Source organism: Melopsittacus undulatus, chromosome 1 (genome assembly GCF_012275295.1).
Source record: "Melopsittacus undulatus isolate bMelUnd1 chromosome 1, bMelUnd1.mat.Z, whole genome shotgun sequence".
Lineage (NCBI taxonomy): Eukaryota > Metazoa > Chordata > Aves > Psittaciformes > Psittaculidae > Melopsittacus > Melopsittacus undulatus.
Window position 1 is genome coordinate 73,442,487 of NC_047527.1, and position 20,090 is coordinate 73,462,576.

Sequence of the window (20,090 nt, forward strand, 5' to 3'; positions counted from 1 at the left end):
TTCCATTGGGTGAGAAGATGCTGGCAAAAAGACAGTTGGATGTCGGGCAACTATGGAAGAGTGTGTGCAGGGAAGGATCTGAGGTGAAAAAAAAAAGCTGGGATGCTAGAAAGTATGGTTCTGGACCAGTGCATTTTTTTAAAGTTACTAAGCCATCGAGAATGGAAACTAAGATGGGCATGTTTCCAGCAACAGGGTCAGGCTAGGAGCTGGGAAGGATTACCAACAGCATAATCCTGGGGACTGGAAAGAGGTAGTAAAGTAAGGGGAGCTTCTAACCTCTAATTGTCTACTTGCTACCTCTTTCCAGGATTAAAATGTGCACCTGGAAGGACACTGGGGGATTAGGAGATATGTGTCACTAGGGAAGGGTTAAAGTGGTGATAAGAAATGGGAGAAAGAAGATCTTAGAGGGGTAACTGGGCATCTAAGAGCATGAAGGACATTCTCTTAGGATCTGAAAGCAGTACAGGGAAGAAGGTGTGCTCAACACCATCATCAGTGCCCTGCTATCATCTGCAGCCACATGCTGCGAGCTTCCCAGCACCTCCACCCCACTGGCCTGAAGCCTCCCTTCAAGGGTCCTGGTGGAGACGCAGGCAGCATCTAGGGGTGGTCCCAGCCGTGTACAGGTTGTCCTGAGATGGCAGCAGGCTCTGTCATGCCCCTGCTTTCCCACATCAAGCAGGCCCCACAGACATTTTATTAGAAAGGAAAAAGAGCCACATACACAAACACAAAAGTACATATTTTGCTCTATTTTGAGACAAGGCAGGTGCTGCAGCACCTAGAAAACACCCTGGAGTCCCTGTGGCCAGGAAGTGAGTGGGTGCTTCACACGCAGACAGTTATTTCCAAAAGAAAGATATTTTCAAGCCCCAAGGGAGCACAAGGAGGTGGCACTGGGCAGCACTGAACCATGCGGTCAGGACCATCAGCTGGAGAAGGAGCTTGGCTCCATGGCAGCAGAGAAGTTGCTCTCTGGATCACCATTGCCTCTCACACCCAGTCCACCATGGTGCCCCAGACTCTGAAGTCCCTTGCAGGGAGAGACCTGCCATCTTGCCCCTATGGGGAGCAGGCTCTAGGGCTTCACTGCAGTCTCCTGGCTGTTGCCATCCTCCAGCCGCCAAGGGCAATCGACATAGCGCAGCACTCCACTGACAGGGCAACGCTTGGCAGGATCTAGGGCTAGCAGGCTCCGCAGCATCAGGGCAGCCTCGGCTGTCAGGCGTTTCCAGTGGCGGGGCAGGTCCTCTTCCAGGCCTGTCTCCTGCCACTGCATGAAGTCCTCAAAGAAAGGGTCATCTGGCAGGCTCTGCTCCCAGGGGAAGTAGCCAGTCAGCAGGCAGAAGAGCAGCACGCCAAAGGCCCAGGCATCCAAGCTGCTGTCAATGGGCACCCCCTGGGCATCAGCGGTGTTGCTCAGCTCTGGGGCGGTATAGGGGATTACCCCAGCCACCAGCTTGAGCTTGGTACCCTTGGGCCGTGTAAGCCCGAAGTCAGTCAGCTTGATGCGCCGACACTCGGGATCAAAAAGCAGCACATTCTCAGGCTTGATGTCACGGTACACGAGCCCTCGGCTGTGGATGAACTCCAGCGCACTCACAAGCTGCTTGGCACACTGCTTTGCGGCTGGCTCGGGGATCCCATCCTGCCCAGAGAGACAGACAGGCAGTGCAGTACACTCACGACACCTTGGCAGCCCTGCGAGTTATACTTCCACCTGCCTGCTCTGCACTGGGGAAGATCTTTGTATTTCTGGTGTTGCAAGCCTGAAGCTGTTTCAATGCTGTAGACACCAATGCAACAGCCCATTGCCCTTACCTCCCTCTGACCCAGCCAGCCCACACAGTGGACAAATGCTACAGTCCCAGTCCCCATTGCCTTGTACCAGCACTCACCCGGGGTTTGATGATAGAGATGAGGTCTTTGTGCAGTGCTGGTTCATAGAGGAAGCCATAGTACTGACTGGACTCGATGGCAATTCCAAACATGCCAATGATGGCAGGGTGGGTGGCGAGGGAGAGTGCCACACAATACTCATACAGGAAGGTGTGCAGCTTGGTACTGGCTTTGGGTAGCAGCTTGAGAGCCATAGGAGTCCCTGGGAATGGGAAGAGTGAGTTAGACTCCCCTGAAAGTCACTCTCCTCAAGGCAAACTGAGAGGGCACTGAGCAGCCATGGGGCTGGACACTCACAGACACAGGGAGGTCTCTGACCCAAAGCTTTGTGTGAACATATCCTGTGGACACCAGATCTGGGACCAGGTATTGCTACCAGTGTGGGTTTTGAGCCAGTCAGTGCACAGGAGCACTGGGCAGCGCAAGGGAAGCTCAGGCTACGTGGGCCCATCAGTCTGAACTGGGACTACTGGCGAAGAGTAGTGTCAGGGCTCTGTGGGCACTATTAGGCCTTAATGGCCTTGGCCAACTCCACCTAAGACCTCTACTCACACCCTCTCCCCATGGGCCTTAGGGCACCATTTAAACTCAGGCCTGGGGCTTCACTCCCTGTCCAAGGTATGTGGTGGGAGTGCTGTTTTCCAGCTATATCACATCTGTGTCAACGCCTAGTCCTATTGATCCTGACTTGTGGATTGACTTCCCAGCTTGATCCTGCACCTGCCTCATCCCTATAACTTTGTCTGATATTCTGGGCTGTCCCCTGGGCACAGTGGGATGCTGCCTGGCTGGGGAGGTCCTGTCCTCAGTGTTCTCTGGGGAACTCCATGGTGCCTGGTGCCTGGCCCCAAGGAACCACCAGCCCACCCATCACCCTGGTGAGCAAAGAGGAGACAAGGCATAGTGGTTCACAGGGCACAGTCAGTTCCTTACCTCTCTGCCTGTGGGTCACTAGCATCACGTGGCCATACTTGCCCCTGCCCAGCTCCCGAATAACCTCATAGTGCTCAGCCACCTCGGTGCGCACCAGGCTCTGAGCTGTGATCTCCAGGAGCTCCTCTAGCATGGTTGGTGCCGCTGTCCCTCCTGCTGCTGCTGCTGCAGCCACAGCTGAGCTCTCGGCCATCGATGAGTGCTGCAGAAACACCACAGCCCGGGTCAGGAACATCACAACACGCACAGAGAAAACCAGATCAAACTCGCCACGCAAACCATGCCATGGCAGCAGGTGCTTCTGCCACTTGGAGCCTGAGTGCTTTCACCACTGTGCTAGAGTTGAGCTTGTGCTTTTATACAGAACACCCCTGGGCAGAGCCTCTCATCAAGTAACAGGTCCCCATATTGAAAAGAACCTCCATCAACCTTCTAATCCTTTCTGGCCTCCAGACAGATGTTTGACTCTAACTGTAGTCCTGTGGCCTCTCTTTTCAAGGACCTGGATCACGTTTCTGTGTCAGCCTGGCTTTCAGGCCTCCTCTTATTCTAGTCTCCAAGGTGTTAGGCAACAAGCAAAAACATAACAGTCCCTGATTATCAAGCATGAGTGACCCAGTCATCTTACTCTCCTTAGCCTACTGCAGTAAGACCATGTCTCTCTAGTCAGAAACCCACCCTCACTTCTTACTGAAGAAAGTCCTTGAGGTAGCAGCAGAGACAGACTTGCTCCTTAGGCAGCGGCACAGCTAGCCCATGACAAAAAAGGGATTACTAGTCAGGCAGTGTGCTCAGAGCAAGCCAAAGGGAGCTCAGTACCTCACACGCCCACTGACATTTCTGACCCAGTCACTCATCTGTGCAGCCAAGAAACCCGGGCAGGAAGGAAGCTTGGACATCAATGGCATTCTGACCTACAGCCAGCTGCTTCAGACCCATTTCAGAGAAATGCTTTTCCAGCCCCCCAGCCAGCTACAAGGCAACATTTTAAGGCACCTATGGCAGCACTCTCCCGCTGAATACCTCCCTGTGCTCTGAACACAGGCACCCTGGGCCTGAGAGACCCTCCTGGCTTTGGAGCAAGGTCACAGAACCAAAGTCACAGCATGGTTGAGGTCAGAAGGAACCTCCAGAGATCACCTAGTGCTCAGATGAAGGTTAACTATAGCAGGTTGCTCTGGACTGTGTCCAGCCCAGTTCTGATTATCTCCAAGGATGGAGACTCCACAACTCTTCTGGGCAATTTGTTCCAGTGCTCGATCACCTTTATGGAAAAAAACCTTTTTCTTATGCTTAGATAGCAATTCTGTATTTCAGGCCCACTGCCTTTTGTCTTGTCACTCAACACCAGTAAGAAGAATCTGGAAGTGTCTTTTTTACAGGTATTTATACACATCAACAAGATGATCCCATCAAGCTTTCTGCTTTTGAGGCTAAACAAGTCCCAGCTCTCTTAGCGTCTCCTTGTATAAGAAATGTTTCACTATCTTAATCATTTTCACAGACTGGATTCATTCCAGTATTGTCCACATCTCTTTTCACTGAGAAGCCCAGAACTGGACCCACATGTGGCCTCACTAGTGCGGAGTAGAGAGGAAGGATCATCTCCATTCACCTGCTGGTAACACTGCCTAATGCAGCCCAGGGTGCAAGCCAACAACCCAGGAGCATGAGGGTTGCAGCATTCTGGGATGTGTCGCAAACAGGGTGCAGTGAGGCAGAGCTCTAGTGTAAAACTGGTGGCTCACCTCTGCACCTACAAACTCAGGACCTCTTCCCATCACGCATTCTGACACACGACACTTTCAGGGGAGGGAGTAAGACCTCACACTGCTGAAAAGGAAGATGGCATCCTGGGAATATGAGTGGGAGCAGAAAGTATGAAGCCTTTTCCCTTAGTTTTTACATTGTTTTGTCTGTGAGCAGAGCTTATTACAGTTCCTTCAGTTTTCAATTTCCAATAATTTTTAATTAATCTGGTCATTTTTAAGAATCCACTAATTTAGCAACAGAATTATTTAAAACTAGGAAAACAACAAAAGGGCTGGATTTATACATGAGACTGGGCTTGCCTGTGGCAAAGTTCCCTTTCTTTTCCCTTCCCTCTTTCCTAGACTGCATTAAGTCTTACCCAGTTCAGAAGTACAAAGTAATTTGCCCTACTTTTCTTCAAAGGCTTTGGCTCGGTGTGAGAGCCAACAGTAGTGAATGTTAGTAAAGTCCATGGGGAGTTCAACAATGAACTAGTGCATGCACAGGAGGGAATGAATGGAAAGCTGGTGAGAAACTCACAGAGCAAGACAGTCTGGAAAGGATTTTAGAGATTTTGCTGTGATGTCCTCCTGCTTGCTGCCCAGCCAAACTCATGTTGCCACATTTAAGTGTTAAAACATATAGCTGAAAGAGTTTTTTAAACAGACCTAGCTAGGAATATGGAGAAAAAACACCCTTAAAGTGTAATAGACTTTTGAAAGACATAGACCTCCCTTGATGTTAAATAAGCTAAAGCCGCACTAAGCAGGGAGTGAAACAACAGGAGAGATGTCTGCTTGTCTTGTGCAGAACACATTAGATTTATATTTGGGGGGAGGGGAAAAACCCAACTAAAAGATCTCTTCTGTAAGACAGTGTTTCTCCTATATCAAATTCATGGTCATGGACAAGTTCTTGTTAGCAAATGGCTCACGATCTTCTTGGATAACTTTATTTCTCAAACTTGAGTTAGATAAGATTTCTTCCCTTGTAGGCTGGCCACCTGTTAGTGCTATCCAACCCAAAGGTTAGAATCTCCTCAGTGCATCCACTCACTGTATTAACCAATAATGATGTCATTTTAAAATACTTATTAATTAATTTGATTTGTATTGAATTATTTATTATCTGATTCTTCTATTTTTAAATGATTCATTACTTCTACTTACCCTATAAAAACTTCCTTTTGTAAATAGGAGGATATGCTTCTCTGAATGTTCCTGGTTCTTACCCCAGATCTGGGAGTCAAAACATTTCAGTCCATAAGCTTTTGCTGTTAAAAATAATCCCCAAAACTCTTTCGTCCTTCCACTCCACTTTTCAAGTGGACTGCAGTATAGGTTACAAGGATCCTTACTTTCATGCCTGGCCCCACTGGCATGGGAGGGCAGATTGTTCAGGCACAGTATAGACCATCAAAGTAAAATAGCCAGCATGGAGAAAAAGATCAGCCAGAGGATAAGGGTAGAGTGTTTTTTGGGACAATGACAATACTGTGGGTCTGATGAGGGCTCCCTATGAAGGAAGCCCCAGCTTCAGTCACTCCAGAAAAATCTGCAGGCTTTGGCCATTGCTACCCTTGAGGAAACTGATTAGACTACACACTCCATACTTCAGGAAATAGCCAAAGCTTTCAGGTCTTTCTCTGAGATACCACTGCCATTACATAGGAAGTTAAGTGAGGTCCAGATCTGGGTAATCAGTGGGTAGAGCATGTCTGGGTACTCTGTACCTACCTCTGTTACCTTCTAGAGTGCCATCTTCCTTTTGCAGAGTGACAGACACTGAGAAGAAGGCCACCAGGGCTCTGGCCAGGATGCACTCACTGTTTTGCTGTGCTGTACTGAAGTCAGCAGGCAGGGTCCTATTCAAAACTGTTCTTTCATCCACTATCCTTCCTGTGCTTCATCCCTGCTATAGGTCTTATTTCCAGGCTGTTAACATGTGAGAAACCCTAATTCCCCACAAGAGTTTCTCATTACAGCAGCAAGAAATTCACATCCTTTCCACCACCAGGAGATGCCTTCCAACTTCCTGAGGAGCTGAGGAGGAGCTAGCCTATGGAGACACAGTGTCTTAGCTAGGTAATGTTATTCTGGTTCTTCAATGAAAATGATTAATATATTTGGTCCACAAAAGCACTCCATGCATGTCAAGAGCCAAGCACAGTGTAATCTCTGTATGATAGAAATAGAGCTATGATAGCAGAATCACAGAGATGTTTAGGCTGGAAGTGGACCTTTTGACATCAGCTAATCCAATTCATCAGCTCAAGCAGCAGCAGCTGAAGCAGGTTATATAGGAAGGTGTCCAGTCAGGCTTTTAGTATCTCCACAGATGGAGACTCCTCAACCTCTCTGGTTGACACACTGAGAAGCTGCACTGTCTCATATATCCATCATGACTCCAGAGTTTTTCCAAATTACTGAGGGCACTGGGAGAAAAGCTTCACTCCCTCTTCACGTCCCTTTCTGGGTGTTGCCTGCTGAATTTCTACCTAAATACTTTCACATCAGCTTTTATAAATCCCATTTTGCTCAAGTGTATTTAGTGTATCAAGTAATTCAGATCACTTGGCATCTCTGCTGTTATCCAACAACCACAGTCATCCTGCCTACGGGCTGTGGAAGGACCCTATCTGCGCAGGTTTCCCACCAACCTCTAAATCACTGGTGGGAGTTTGAAGCAGTTCTCAGCCCAGTATTGGTTCAAACAGCACCTGCCAGAAACATCCCATTCACTGATCATTCTCTGAAAGCTGTGTGTACAAATTAATTGTGCCCTTGGTCAAAATCAATAAGCCTCATATTTTTAATGGATTTAAAAATAAGCACAGTACAGTGGAAATTATTGTCTTTTATTGGTGTCCTAACTCCACACAATTAATTTTGTTTAATCCTGACCCTTGTAGAATACTTTTACCTTTGTCATTGATCTAGAAGAAAGCACTGAAATCATCCAGAAAATGTTTGTAAATGACACAAAATGGGTTTGGTTAGATAATGCATTGCTTGATAAAACTAGTGCATGCACATACACGCATACAAAAGTTTTTCAAATAACCAGAGAATTCAGGAATTTAGCCTGACATCGCGTGACAGGAAACAAAAACATCGTATTAATAAAATAAATCTAAGTTCTTCATGTTGCTTTGTAAATGAAATGGGCACTATGTAAATCCAGAAATGTAGATCTGGTATAGCCTCACTTTTCAGGCCTTAATATGTAGGATGATACAGACTTGCACTAAAAAGAATCTACAGTGATATACATCTAAAGGATACAGATGCAACCCTACAAGATTAGCGCTACAAGGGTTACTGATGTTACTTTTGCATTTACTTTGCTAAAGAGAATATCCAAGAAATGTCAGAAACAGGAATCATCAGTAGCAAGAGGCAAAATAGCATTTTTCTGATACTAAATTAGGAAAGAAAAGTAGATATAGCCACTCGGCTTTACATAGACTGAGATAGATCATAGTAAGAGATCTGTTCTGAGGCAAAGTGCCTCCTACAGTGAACTCTGGTTTCTGCAGAGGTTCTTACACACAGATGCCCTGAGACAGTCTGAAATTTAATCTCTGAAAATCAGCTGAGCTAGGAAAGCTGTATTTCTGAAAAGCTGGCCACCTGCTGACAACATCTTCACTAGAACTGAGAATACCGTGCACCAGTGCGGTTTGTGTTTTGATTAGAAATGTATTCCTTCCATGGGCTCTGCTTTGCATTCTTATTTACTTTTCTGTGATTTTTTTTATAATGTTAAAAATATACTGATGTGAAAGGATGGTTTCTAGGGTAAATTTCCTGAACTCCTCCGGAGCCTAGCTGATGGGTGAACAGAACTAGCTACTGGGTGCTTTCTATATTTCAATGGTATCAGTGAAACAACAGTTCAGCAAGTTTGAGCTGGTGTTCGTGGTTTGATGGAAAAAGGACTAGAGAAGAACCATGAGAATGACAGAATGACAGTGGGGCTTCCAATTACAGGGGAAACTTCCAGGGGAGCAGTCTTTTTAGCTTATCAAACAGAGCAAAGAAGTTACTCCGTCATCTACGTGTACCTTTGTGGGCACTAGAATTTCACTACAAGTAAAAGCGTTCTAATAAATAAAAGCTTTATAACAAAACCAATAGCTGAAGCTGAAATGAGGCAAATTCAGACTTCAGTTGCAGTGCATATTTTGTTAAGAAGGGCATTTATCCTTGAAAACTTCATCAGACAGCATGGAAGAATATCCTTCCATCTCTGGAGCTTTCAACTCAGGAATGGCACTATTTTTTTCCCTATAAGGTCCACTCTAGTGCAAACCATGTTTAATACATTCAAAGGACCTGAACAGATCATCCCTGTGGTTGTGTCTGGCCTTTCTGTGGGCAGGTTTATAGGGTCCTTCCTAAAAGTGGTCAGCAGGCTAGTGCTTAATCTTACTGCGGAGAACCGCATCACCGTCCCTTGCAGAAATGCGTATCGCTCTTCTCGGGCAGAAACACCTAACAGCCTCCCCAGAGACAGCCCTGTAAGCCTCTCCCCAGCAAGCAGTATACCACAATCTCCATCCACACAGCAGCCTCCTCGGGCAGAAGATGGCACACACAGTCTCACTGGGACCAAGCCCCATCACACCCTCCTCCCAAGCAACCAGCCTGTACTACGGCACCATCCGACGGGACACAATTAGACAAAAAGTAACCTTTTGGGGCAGAGCCACCCAAGGAGTTCACCATCAACCAGATGTAGGAAATGGGTGCACTCCACATTGTGCCGACAGGCTATGCCAGAGTCTCCAAAACCAGTCTGTGAGGGGTGGGTGCCCTTCTATGCTCCTGTCCCATCTCCTTCATCCCGCCACGGCTGTAACTTCTCTTCCCACACTCCTTCCCTGTCCGCACGAAGCCGCTCACCTTCTCCAGCAGCACAGCACTGCCAGCCAGCCGTGGATCCCTCGCTTCTCCCGCCGCAGACTCTAGGCTGGGCTCAGCCTGCACGGAGCAGCCGGAGGGGGCTGCCAGGCATTACGGGGCTAAGCGTGACGCTCCGCCCCTTCCCCCTGCCTCTTCTGGTCCTGGGGGCACGCTGCCTGCCTGCTGAAGGTGACCTCCAGGAGGGAAGAAAAGAGGGGGAGCCGGGGGAGAAAAGAGGGTATCCATCTGTCCTCTCTATGGAGAGGGAGGTGTTGCGTGGATCAGAGTGAGTGGTTGTTTCTGCTCTAGCTGTACCATCATAAGCCCAAGGGACCCTTCAGCAGACCCACCCTTTTCAGCCCTTCCCTTCAGCTTGGGCTCTCATTACAGCTGAGGGAGCAAAGCAGCTCCCTGGGCTGGTGCATGGGCCTTGCTCTGGGGCTGTGCCAAGTAAGAGTCCCTGATGGCAGGGCTCAGAATGACTGTGGGCTGCCAGAGCTTGCCCTTGGCTACCAAGATAGCCCGTGTCAGTGAGCGTTAGAGACCAGGCACAACCTACAACTGGCTCAAGTTCCCTTCAAGGGGCCCAGTGGGTCAGACTCCTCATGCACACCATTACCACAGAGCATTATGATGAAGCTGAAATTATTAATGACAACTACAGTGACTTGCAGGCATTTCACCTGTTCTCAGTACCTGCACCCAGGCTATAGTCCTGTGCCAAAGTCCGCTTCTTCCACGTGAGTGCAGAGAGGAAAGCAGCTTCTGGGGTCATGGACACAATGCAGGTCCTAGATCTTGGCTCTGAGGCACTGTTTTTTTCTCCTGAGGATACAGATCAGTGTGTATCTGCAGCAGTGATGTGTGCAGCTGTGACACAAGCCTCCCTGTTCCCTAGGGCTGGGGCCATGCAGGGGGCCTCTAGGGCTTGAGCTGCCCTGATAAGCCCCTGTGCCCCCTCTGGGGGCACAGTTTCATGAGGAAGGCTGAGAGGACAGAGGTAAAAGACAACGTCCCAGAAGAGAGCAGAGCAGCCCCATAACCATAAGCACTCTGGGTCTCCAGCACAGGTAATTGCCCTCTCTTCAGAGAGCAGGCAAGAAGATTCAGTCCTGAGTAGCAGTGAGGCTCTCAGCCATTCCTGTGCTTCTGGATAAGATGTGGGGAGTGAGGTTGTGGTGCTGATGGCCATGGTCTGGTGCCACTCCAGGCTGCTCCTTCACACTCATTCTTGAAGGTTGCTCCACAGACTGGGAAAGGCCTTCAGTGTGCTGGGTTAAAGCAGGTGCAGTGAAAGGCCCTAATCGAGAAGGACTCCCACAACTCTTTAATACTTCCTTCTCTTCCCTCATCCCTCTTCCTTAGCATACACACAACAGCCCACTCATCCATCAGAACAGCAACAGTTCTTCAGGTACACACCATACACAGCTCTATGGATCAGGCTTGTCAGCGCTCAAGCCAGATGATACCAGAGGTACAGCTACAACTGGAACACTGCCCCTTCAAAAAGAAACTTGCCCTGCTTTAGCAAGCACCTGAAGAGCCCCTGAGGAGACTGGCTGTTCCAACACACCATTAGCGAGACACTCAGTTTCTCCAGTGTCAACTTCAGTGTGAGCCCTTTTTCACAGTATCCCTGGCCAATGACTGGTGATTTCTACAGGAGGTAAGTTGGGTGAGGAGGTTTGTTCTTATGTTTCAGGGTTACACAAACCTACATCATTCCATACTATGAGAGGCACCAACAGCATCTAGAGTGATGGAAGATTTTATGCCATTTGAACCCAAGAGAACACTCTTTGGTGGCATGAAGGCTTATTAACAAGGGCATGTGTGAGAGAAAGCTGCTGAAATACAGACATCAAGCTCCTTTACCAGAATCTAAATGGCACTGCTGTTTCAATATTGTAGTCTATGGCAATACCCAGTTTATCTGTATATATTCAAATGGACCATAAGCATTTACCCAGTGCATCACTGATGGCAGCTTTTCACTCAGTCACTATGCCTTAATTTCCAGCACTCAATTTTACTCAGTTCTTTTCAGAGCCAGCTTTGCCTGATGCTGAGATGGGAATAGCTCTTTGACTTTTCCCATTGACTTCCTACTTCTACTAACAATTCTGTGAGCTGCCAACACTTTCCTCCTCTTCAGCTTCAGCAAGCAGGCAAGCAAGCCGTGCTGCAGGGAGCTGCAGGGTGCTGCAGGGTGAGGGGTGCCTCTTGGACAGAGAGCTGTGGCCCTTGGCTCTCCTCGGCAGAGGCAGGGTGCTCAGAGGAGTCCACCAGCTGCGCCGACCATTTGTGCTGAGGTCATTCAGAGCTACCCCATCGCTGAGGAATCTGCTGGCCTCCTTCCTGACAGTGCCGTACAGCGTCCCACCTCGCCTGCCAGCTATCACAGCAGGAGCATGCTGAGCCCAGGCCCTGCTCCCCAGAGGTACTTCCCAGCCATGCTCCCCAGCTTTGGCAAAGCCCCTCACACCCAAAGCCTCTGGTCACCCACTGACCACCGTATCTGCTCCAAACACCCTGTATTGGGTGCAGGGCGGTTGCAAGAGGCAGTGCTAATCCACTAGAATCTGTGAGCACTGATCCAAATGCCTCAGAGCAATGCTGAGGCGGTGCCCTTCTGCCCCTGCACAGGGAGAGGCACTCACAATAGCTGTATTTTTAACCTTTTCTATTATAATCTCTCCCAGCCGGTCCTCCAGGGCTTAAAACAATATACAATAACCAGTATTTCGGATGCACATCAGCCTTCTTCCTGAAGATGAATGACTTTCTTGTCATCACAGGTACAGCCAGGCACTGCCCAGGTGCCAGAGTGGGCTTTCCCCATAGTTTTGCACAAGGTGAGAGCAGGACAAGCCCAGGGATAGACTTGGATTCAGCTGAGCTCACTCATCAGGTGAGCTTGTGGTGACGAAACAGGTCCAAGGTCCAGCTGAGAAGCTGCGGGTCAGGGTCAGTCAGTGGTGGCCAGTCATTGCCAGGTAGGTCTGAGGTCAAGCCAGGAAGTCAGTCCATGTGCCAGGCTCCAGACACAGTCTCTATGGACAGACACAGCTGTGAAAGAGATGGAGGTAACCATGATACAGTTCAGGCAAAGACTGAAAACCCAGGGCTGAGCTGAAAGGGGGCTCCTGGTCCCATGGGCAAAGGTTGCAGGTGGAGGCTGGTCAAAGCCATCAAGACCTATCAGTGCCCTAGGGATAAGACAAAACTATGGCTCCTGCCTACTTCTCAATTTTTCAGCAACTTCATGTCTGCCTCTAACAATGGGCTGGAAAGCAAAGGATGCTTCCAGTCCCTGAGGAACACTGATCCCTCCTGTGCATCCTCACCTCATTTCTACAGCTTCATCTTCACAGAGCAGCTAGCCAGTGCCCTGCAAAGTGTCTTCCACCAACAACCCCTAGGGACCAGTGCTGCTGGGATAGTGTCCCAGTGTCACTGTCTCATCTAATGCCAAGGCACTGCACAGGCCTCTCCTTGTGCTGTCCACAAAATTAGGAGGGAGAGAGAAGTCCCACATGGGGTGCCAGCAGTGAGTGCCTACTTTCTGACACATCTGGGTGGCCAGGGAGGGGCTGGGAATGCTCATGGATGAACGTCTGGGGCACACAGGTCATCTGGGCTCTGGCACTGGCGAGGGGTATCATAATATCACAGTGCCAGGAGGCCCCTCTTGAGGCCAGTTTGTGCTTCCCCAGGGCAGCTTCAGCCAAGATCATTCCTGGAAAAATGTTCTCCTGGGTTAGTGATTTGACTTGATGATCTTAAAGGCCTTTTCCAACCTAGTTCATTCTGGGATTCTGTGATTCTATGAAAGACATCCAGTGACATAGGCTCCTGGCTGCCTGCAACCCTGCCTTCTTCTCTATAGAAAAGATGACAGAAGAGCAAACCCATGTTAGCTATAATAAATAGGTAATAATAAAAACTTGAGGGAATAAATAAGGTGAAAATAAATTACTGCTCACTGTCTCTTCAAAAGATAAGACATGAGAACTAGTCCAAGCAAGCACAAGGCTTCCTCCAGCAACACACCTTCAGCCATGGACACCTTGCCTCAGCAGAGTGTGGGTAATAAACGCTTATGTGGTTTCATAAAATAAGTGGATAGAAATGCTGCAGAGGAAATGTACAATTAAATACAAAGATTCCACATCTGTCTCAGGCTGCTGGAGGCTAGGAGGATTTACTACACACTTCCTTGCTCTTCTATTTTCCACAAAGAATTTGCCGCTGGACAGTCTCACAGGTAGGATGTATCATTAAACACTGTTTTATTCTCATCTGGTTCAGCCATTGTCATTCATCGCACTAATGAAATATTCATTATGCTGCAGCACCCCTCGAGCACAGCTAGCAAGGCAATAAGCCCAATGGCCCTCCTGTGCAACCACTTCTCCCAGAAGAGCCCCATACCTGCTACTTAAATAGCTGGTGAGTGATTGTCTGTCCTGGGCTAGCTTGTTACCTCTGCAGTCTCTCACTGCCAGGGTGACAGCTTTCAGATGCATCAGTCTCCTTAACCTGATGAGATGTTGTTGCATGGACATGCATGGCAGGAATAGGGATTTCAACATCCCTGCTACCACAGTTCACAGAGAAAAAAAGAGGCAGGACAGCTGTGGCAGCCTCCCATCCCTGCTAGCCTGAGTTTGCCTTCCTGCTGTAGGAAGGAAAACCCTATGGGAGCTGTAGGACCTACCTACTGCTGTGGTCTCTAGAGGTATTTCTGTTTGCATAGCCCATGCAGGGAGCTTCCCTCTCAAGGGTAATCTGCACATTATGACACAAGCTATAGGATGTCCAGCTGTGCTCTGTCCCCAGGGAAGCTCAGGTACAGTTTAAGTCTTCCAGAGAGGAGACCACATGAGAACAGGCTTCACTCACAGGAGGTTCAAAGTCCTCCCTCATCAGAGAGTCAGAGAGAGCTGTGGGTGCAGGGGGGTTAGCAGGGATTGTTCCACAGATAAAAGGAACTGATCCTCCAGACTAATCCTGAGCTGCCCCACCTTTATACCCTGTCATAACCAGTGTCTCCATCTGTTCTCTACAACCCCACATACATTGTAAAGCATTCCCACACTTTGTGGAGAGGCTTCTCCTAATCCTCAATTCTGAATCACAGAACCAGGCAGAAAGGACACATCTAGGATAAACATGTCTTGAGCATACTACTATTTCTGACAGTGCAAACAGAAATCTGTGGAAGGATGAGCAGGTTTGTAAAACTGTTGAATAGGCTTGGCCAGTAAGAGTGGACATGCCAAGATGCTAAATCAAAATGTATTATCCACCCCCTGCAAAACAGGGAACAGAAAAAAAGTCTTTGGCCCTGAGTGACATTTTGTTCTTTTGTACCTCCATCAATCCATCATAACTCCAACAATTAAACAGAACTGTTTCAATTTGCAACACATTTTGGCTTATACTGCACTTATATTCCAAAGAAGATAAGTTCAGAATTATTGCAACAAAACTGTGTGCAGTATGAACAGAAACTAGTTCTAGAACAATAAGAAAAAACAAACAACCCCCCCCAAAAAACCCACAACAGACGTAAAAGAGTAAGAACTTGAATCCACAGATCATTTCTTAAAGGACTTTATTTCCTGGATGCTTCTAAATATACCTTTTTAACAAAAATTTAGGGAGGGAGGTGTCCACAGACTTCCTAAAACCACATGTGCCAGTAATCTCTGGAGGAACCCAGAGTACCCAAAGTGATTGTGTATCGTTGCCCAGCCATCTAGTTTCCTGAGATTTTGCTGCTCTTTACCATTGTGCCCATTTAGTTCAGTACCAGCTCACTTCTGCTGAAAAACCTCACAGCTTGTCTAGGCTAGCAGAGATCACAGGCTCACACTACAGGAAGCTGGTCTTCCCATACAAGCGCATGTATATGAGTTTGCTTAAGGCATCACTATGAGCATCAGTCTTTTGCTCAGATGAAATTCAAAGTGCTTCTCTCCACAGCCGCTGACCCAAACTTGTGACTGGGGGCAGCTGTCAGTGATAAAAGCAGGACATTAAGTAGATATTTTCCTCCATTAGGAAAGATGCAGATTAAAGCTTCTTTTATAATAGCCATATCAAGTCTTTAAAAACTATCCATCTGTTGGGGTCCCTGTGCTATACTCTGCTAATCCTTGAGAGGAGGAAATGGTTAGGGCATTGGTGATGATCTCGCTGGAGCACAAATTAGGTGCCTCTGTGTAATGCTGCCCAATGGCTCTCAGCCACAGCTTTGAAAGCTGAAAGCTTTCCAGCTAATGCATTATTTTCTTTCAGTGATCTCATGTCTAAAGAATCATTTCCTTTGTCTTAGGCTCTCCCATGGGGTCAGTAAATTCCACATTCAAAGAAGATTTTAATTCCTTGGTGAGTGACAAGCAGGAATGGCAATTTGAGCCCTAATCCCTCTCTTGAGTAGTGAATGGAGCATCTTGTCATTAGTACATCAGACAGATGCTGTCAACGATATCATGAGAATAGCAAACACCAGCAATCTGAGCCAGCTGGAAACCAATAAGATTTGGGATGATCCCCTCTCCCCTCCATCAGTCTGCATCCATCCTACTAGTATAGCATGAAACAGTACAGACATCTTTCTTTTCCTTTCCCTTCCAGCTATTTTCCTTCCTTCTAGACTGACCATTCAGCAATTTGGGGAGGGGGGGGGAGAATTAATATTTAAAACTTGTTCCACTTTATTAATTCCTGATTTATTTCTTTCCTTTAAAGTTATTTTCTAGCTCCTTGTCTTTCTTTTGAAACATGCTGACATTCTTCTCTTCAGTCCCCTTTGCATGTATCACTTGGCATCAGCCCAGCAGCATAAGGACATCTGGAAGACAGTGAAATAAGGGCCTAGCAAGGAAGGGAAGGGGTTGGGTGAAATCCCAGAAGAGTCCCAGATGCCTGTATTTCACCAAGATGCTTTTGTCTTGCTGAGGATTAACTTCCATCATCCCATCAACTTTTCTGTCTACTTCCTGTCATTATCCTGGGTTCAGCAATTCCTGGGAATTTCACTTTGCAATTTGGCATAAGACCTACAGATCACCCAGCAACAGCTATGAAGCAACACAAGGCCACCTGTCTCTTTACAGTGCCATTGCTCGCAGTCTGATGGGGAAGGGCTTAGTGACAGCAAGGACTGTTTATCTCTTCAAATCTCTAGGGCACCTGGAAATAGAAATGTTGCCTGCCTTGCCTCTCCAGTGCTGATCCACTGCCTTCCCTTTGAAGCAGATCTCCTTTTATCTCTCCCCACAGAGGGGCTCTACCTCTACTTAGTACTGCTGGCTTCTGTTCTTCTCCAACTGAGGTATCTCTGCTAATGTTATCAAGTGTGCAGCTAGGGCTGATTCTTGGGACAGTAAGTTGGGGAGATGGAGGGGAGGCATGGGATACCCATGACTTTCAGGAAGCACCGTCACTGCCAGTGTCTTCCCCCACTTGCACACCCCACTTCTGCATGTCCTGCCTTACCATCTGCCTATTATCCCATTTCATTACCTATTTGTTTTTCCACCTCTATCCTCACAGACAGAAAAGACATGTTCAGCAGGTCCTTGGCAAGCAAAAAAATATCTGCACAGGTAAGATGTACATGGACTAGTGAAGGTGATCTTCAAGGGTCAGCCTTGGGTTTCTTTTCCTCTTGTTTACTCCCTGCTCTCTTCAGTGCCCGTCTCCTGCACCTTTCGCTTTCACAGCCAGGCATGTGCTCCCTCTACCATCCCACCTAGTAACTCTTCACTTTTTGCCTGTTCCAGTTTCATCAGACTCCTTCTTCTCTCTCCCTCCAGAAAGACCCTATAGCTGTGCCATCTCTTCCTGTTCTGTGGTCTGTGTTGCTCTAGCTGTAGTCACCATAGGTAGCTGCTTGCAGACATTTAGTTGGCAAAAAGTGAGAAAATTGAAAGTGAGAGATGTTATACAGAGAGATAGTTAGGGCTGGGTCTCAGCAGTATTTTTCAGAGACAAAAAAGACAGGATTATATGCACTCTAGTTGTGTTGTCAGCCACTGCAGTAGTCTCACTTGGAAGCCCTTTGGCTTTTTACCCAGATTGTGTCTCTCAGAAACAAAAAATCTGAGCAAAATTAGAGCTAAACCAGCTGTGTGAGCAAAACAGGGAAAATCTGGGACAATAATAAGCACACATTCTTCTCTAACCATGTGGTGGGCTCACCTTACCTTACACTGCTAACCTACCTCAAGCTGCTAGGCTGCTGCATGTAGCTACTCACGGTGGCAATCCTACTCACAGGGACAATTTTCACAGCTCACTGCTCTCTAAACCAACATCACAGAGTACTACGAAGTACAATATTTGCAAATACATGCAACAACATGCAAACTACTCCTTCCCTCTGGATCTCCTTCTGGTTGCAAACACCAATGCCTAAAAATTACTTTCAGCTTTTTGCCCAAAAGAGTCAGAGGAGGCAATAATGTTTTGTCTTTACTAAAGGACAGGGGGGGTTTTATCTGTGGTTAGGCACCCATCTGAGGAACCTTGGCAACTTTCTTCATTTTCCAAGGACTCTGGGAAAAAAGAAAGAACCTTAAAGAAAGCTTCAACAGTTCAACAGTTCAACCTAATGGTTCAACACCTGGAAGCAAAACTAAAGAACAGTTTAATAGTGCAGTTGGGATATTTTTGCAATCCTCTTAACAAAGAACATTATGACAGTTTTGCTGAAGTTCATGGCAAGCTACCAGCCCAGATGCAAAATTTCCTCACTAGCTCAGTATAGCAGTGGCAGGAAGAGAAGGAAAGAAAATATATTGCCACAGGTGCCACCATCTGCTCCATGATCTGAAAGGAGAACTTTGTTTTAGAGCTTTATTAGCCCATTTCATTCTCCACTTTCTGAAATCCAGTATTCTGTAATCTGCTGGACTTTGATATACTTCAGTGTCAAAGATGAGAAATGGGCAAATAAGTAACAAGTGCTGAGGGAGGTTTCTGAAGGCATAAAGAGGAGGTAGGCACTAAACCCCCATGGGAGCTCTGCAACAAAAGTACTCATTGTGAGTTTACCTTTATGTTTTCTTACCTTACATGAAACAAAGGTGGATTGGTTTGTGACCCTGTGGCAAAACTACCTACCTGAAATATGGCCCCCTCGCTACACCTTTCTAGAGGCTAAAGCTACTACTTACTGCCTGCAGTGAAACACATTGGAGTCTCATTAGTTAAAGGTATGAAGTCCAGTTTGATTAAAACCTACACTACATGGGCAAGTACAGTCCTAAATAACAAACTTAGTATGCCTGTGGATGTGGCCAAAATGAGTAACCGCAAGGCCTTCGAATGGGCAGGAGCTGAATTTACAGGTGTAGTCACCTTTACATCTTCTATCAATTCTCCAAGTCCCAGCAAGTTCAACTTCTGATCAGCCTGCCAGCCCTGACGCCTCACTAATCCAGCCCAGCAATCGTTCAGCTTTCTCCCTACGGCCTGCTCTGTCTGCAGAGACAAAAACCCCTCCAAGATGTATCAGCAGAGCTCCTCAGAGCCAGAGGTTGCCACTGAGGAAAGAGAACTGCTCCACACACTAGCACAGCTGGCACTGTGCAGAGGGACATGCGTTTAAAGGAAGTGCACGGTCTGTTATAATGTACCACAAAGCACAGATGCCATTCTGCCTGCAGGCTAGAAGGTACTAGGTATTTTTGTATGCTGACTGAGTGCACGTTACTTTGTGGACATACTGGCATGTGCATTTATGTGGGTGGATGAGTCATGGGGATGTGCTTTTCTTTGTCCTTGGTGACTATGGCCAGTACATTAAAGCCCATTCCTGCTTGGAGTTTAGGTGTCAGAAAAGCTGAGGAAAATAATTAAGACAAAATAGTGATTGTATAGTTTAGACATCACAGTAAAAAATATAGTAAAAAATATTATAAAGAAATGCTAACCTGACAGAAAGAAATGCTAAAATGAAGCAAGAGTCAAAGAGTCATCTTGTTGATTAAAAATTGCTGCCATAGAGATTAAACTGAAATGCCATAAAAGAGATCCCACTCGGTGTGTAAAAAAAGTAAACAAGAAGAACTAGAAGTTAAGTCTGTGCAATATTAAACATAGGTATCAGATGCTATCAAAACACTTGTGCCAGAGAGCAGAAATCAGAACCTGGAATTCAAATTCCAAGAAGGCAGAGGATCCAGTGGTTCATATTCAAGCTGTGGCTGACTGTTTTCTCTTTTATAAAGGACATTCATCTGCTTGTGAAGAGGAGTTTATCAGCAGTGGGCAGGATATTGTAGAATCATAAAATCATTTAGGTTGGAAAAGACCTCTAAGATCATTGAGTCCAGCCATAAACCCAGCACTGCCAAGCCCACCACTAAACCACATCCCCAAGTGCCACATATTCACATCTTTTAAATACCTCCAGGGATGGTGACTCCACCACTTCCCTTGAACTGATCAAAGTGCTCTAAAGTTAATAGGAAAGGACTTGCAAGACAACACAACACCCAAAGAAACAAAAGCATCTGCCTGAGGTCCCCTGATCAGGCATCACATATCTACTATACCTACCTCACTGTTCTT

At 47.0% G+C, this 20,090-nt stretch overlaps 1 protein-coding gene across 1 annotated transcript; it reads right to left on the minus strand.

The window, feature by feature from the left end:
- Positions 1-737: 737 nt before the first annotated feature.
- LOC101871078 (serine/threonine-protein kinase SBK2-like) lies at positions 738-9,624 on the minus strand. Its single transcript, XM_005153561.4, is given in 5 exon segments — positions 738-1,654; positions 1,905-2,107; positions 2,839-3,040; positions 9,498-9,596; positions 9,598-9,624. Coding segments are annotated over 5 exon segments (1,086 nt in total). The 5' UTR covers positions 9,610-9,624; the 3' UTR covers positions 738-1,084.
- Positions 9,625-20,090: the final 10,466 nt, after the last annotated feature.